General features: G+C 58.1%; 1 protein-coding gene across 1 annotated transcript in view; it reads left to right on the top strand.

The window, feature by feature from the left end:
* The first annotated feature begins 242 nt into the window (after nt 1–242).
* DSN1 (DSN1 component of MIS12 kinetochore complex) overlaps nt 243–1,977 on the top strand; it is a 5,945-nt gene continuing 4,210 nt past the window's right edge. The window contains exons 1-4 of the mRNA XM_042815344.1: nt 243–327; nt 409–445; nt 1,116–1,161; nt 1,439–1,681. Coding sequence (XP_042671278.1) covers nt 293–327; nt 409–445; nt 1,116–1,161; nt 1,439–1,681 — 361 coding nt within the window. The 5' untranslated portion in view covers nt 243–292. The remainder of the gene's footprint in view (nt 328–408; nt 446–1,115; nt 1,162–1,438; nt 1,682–1,977) is intronic.

Genomic DNA, 1,977 nt, shown 5'->3' with positions numbered 1-1,977 from the left:
TTGGCGGTTATTTTTATTACTTTTGTTCTCTCCCGCTGCGGCCACCGGGGGGGCGTGGCGAATCTACTGCGTATGCGCGAGATCGATGGAGGCGCGGTGCGCGCATGCGCGCTACCACGGGACGCATGCGCAGAGCTATGCCGCTTTGTGGGCATGCGCATTCACGGTCGCGGTGTTTTGTGCGCATGCGCGCAGCCCTGGTCTCTCCTGTGCGCATGCTCACTCCTCACAGGGCGCCTCCATTTCCCGGCGTGCACTGCGCGCAACGGTCGCTCCCGCGCGGGAAATCGCCATGGAGGCGCGTTCGGAGGGATGCCGTCGGCTCCGGTAAGTGATGCTGTGGGCCGGGGATGGAGGGGGTGGAAGAGGGGGTCCGGTTGCCGTAACCCGACCGAAAGCTTCTTGCAGGTCCGAGGAGAAGCGGCAGAGAGCGGCGGGGCTGGAGGTGAGAGGTGGGCGGGGGACTCGGGGCCTGTGTGAGGGGACTCGGGGGTCTGAGGGGGCCTCGGGGCCTGTGTGAGGAGGCTGAGGGGGCCCGGGCGGGCCGGAGGGGGCCTCGGAACTTCTCGGAGCTTCTCGGAGCGGGATGGGGCGGTCTGAGGGGGCGTTGGGCCCGGTGTGAGGAGGATGAGGGGGGATGGCAGGGTCTGAGGGGGCATTGGTGTCTTTTTGAGGGGGCCGGGGGTGATCTGAGGGGCCCTTGGGGCCTGTGTGAGAAGGCAGAGGGGGTTGGGGTGGTTTGAGGGGGCCTTGAGGCCTCTTAGAGGAGCTGGGAGGGTCTGAGGGGGTTTGGGGCCTCTCTGAGGGGGCTTTGGGGCCTGTGTGAGGAGGATGAGGGGATTTGAGGATCCCTCAGGGCCTCTGAGGGTCTGAGGGACCTCAGGGCCTGTGTGAGGAATCTGAGGGGGGCTGGAGGGGCCTTAGGGCCCCCTTAAGGGGTCTGGAGGGGATCTGAGGGGCCCTCAGGTCTGATGTGAGGAGGCAGAGGGAGACTGGGGGAGTTTGAGAGGAATGGGGGGGGATTGAGGGGGTTATGGGGGCTCAGAGCCTGAGGGAGCAATGGGGGCCATCTCACTTCAAGCCCCTTAGTGCCTACAGAAATGTTCTTCCCACAGACTTCTCTCACCGGATCCTTCCTTGCAGCAGATGGGGGTGCTCCAGGTAGGTGTGAGTGAGGGAACTCCTGTGTTGTGAGGGTGGCCCAGAGCTGGGGCTGTCTCATTCCTTGGGGATATTCAGACCCACCTGAACGCTTTAGTGCTCAATCTGCTGTAGGGAACTGGTTTCGGCAGGGATGGGGCTGAGGTATGTTGGATTCAGTAATCTCCAGAGGTCGCTTCCAACCCTGATGATTCTGCGATCCTTGTGGGATTCTTCTAATTAAGGATATTCAATGGTTCTTTAATACTTAAATGTTGATTATGCCTGTTTTTCACAGAACCTCACCCTGGAGAGAAGAAAGATCTTGAGGAACCTCCAAAGCCAACTGACCTTGCTGCTGTAAGTCAGGAGAATGTTACTCCTGAAGCAGCTGCAGGAAAAACATCTCGTAAGAGCCCAAGTCCTGAGAAAAGCCAAAACACCAGCAGTTCTCAAACCAAACGTCGCTCTTGGCGTCGATCGAGTCTGAAGGGGACGAAACGCCGGAAATCTCTGCCTCCTTTTCATGAGGATGTTACAGGTAGGTGCTGTTCTGCCTTTGTCAAAGTCTATTGAGAACCGTAGGACGGGTTGGAAAGGTCCTTAAAGGTCATAGAACCACAGAATGGTTTGGGTTGGAAGGAACCCTAAAGGTTATGGAGCCATGGAATGGGTTGGGTTGGAAGGGTCCTTAAAGGTCGTAGAACCAGAGAATTCTAGAATGGGTTGGGTTGGAAGGGTCCTTAAAGGTCATGGAAGCAGAGAATTCTAGAATGGGTTGGGTTGGAAAGGTCCTTAAAGGTCATGGAAGCAGAGATTCTAGAATGGGTTGGGTTG

Source organism: Centrocercus urophasianus, unplaced genomic scaffold (assembly GCF_019232065.1).
Source record: "Centrocercus urophasianus isolate 14NV4802_14NV808 unplaced genomic scaffold, USGS_Curo_1.0 seq_1494, whole genome shotgun sequence".
Classification (NCBI taxonomy): domain Eukaryota; kingdom Metazoa; phylum Chordata; class Aves; order Galliformes; family Phasianidae; genus Centrocercus; species Centrocercus urophasianus.
Note: the sequence above shows the minus strand (reverse complement) of the source record. Positions and strands in the feature narration are given on the sequence as shown.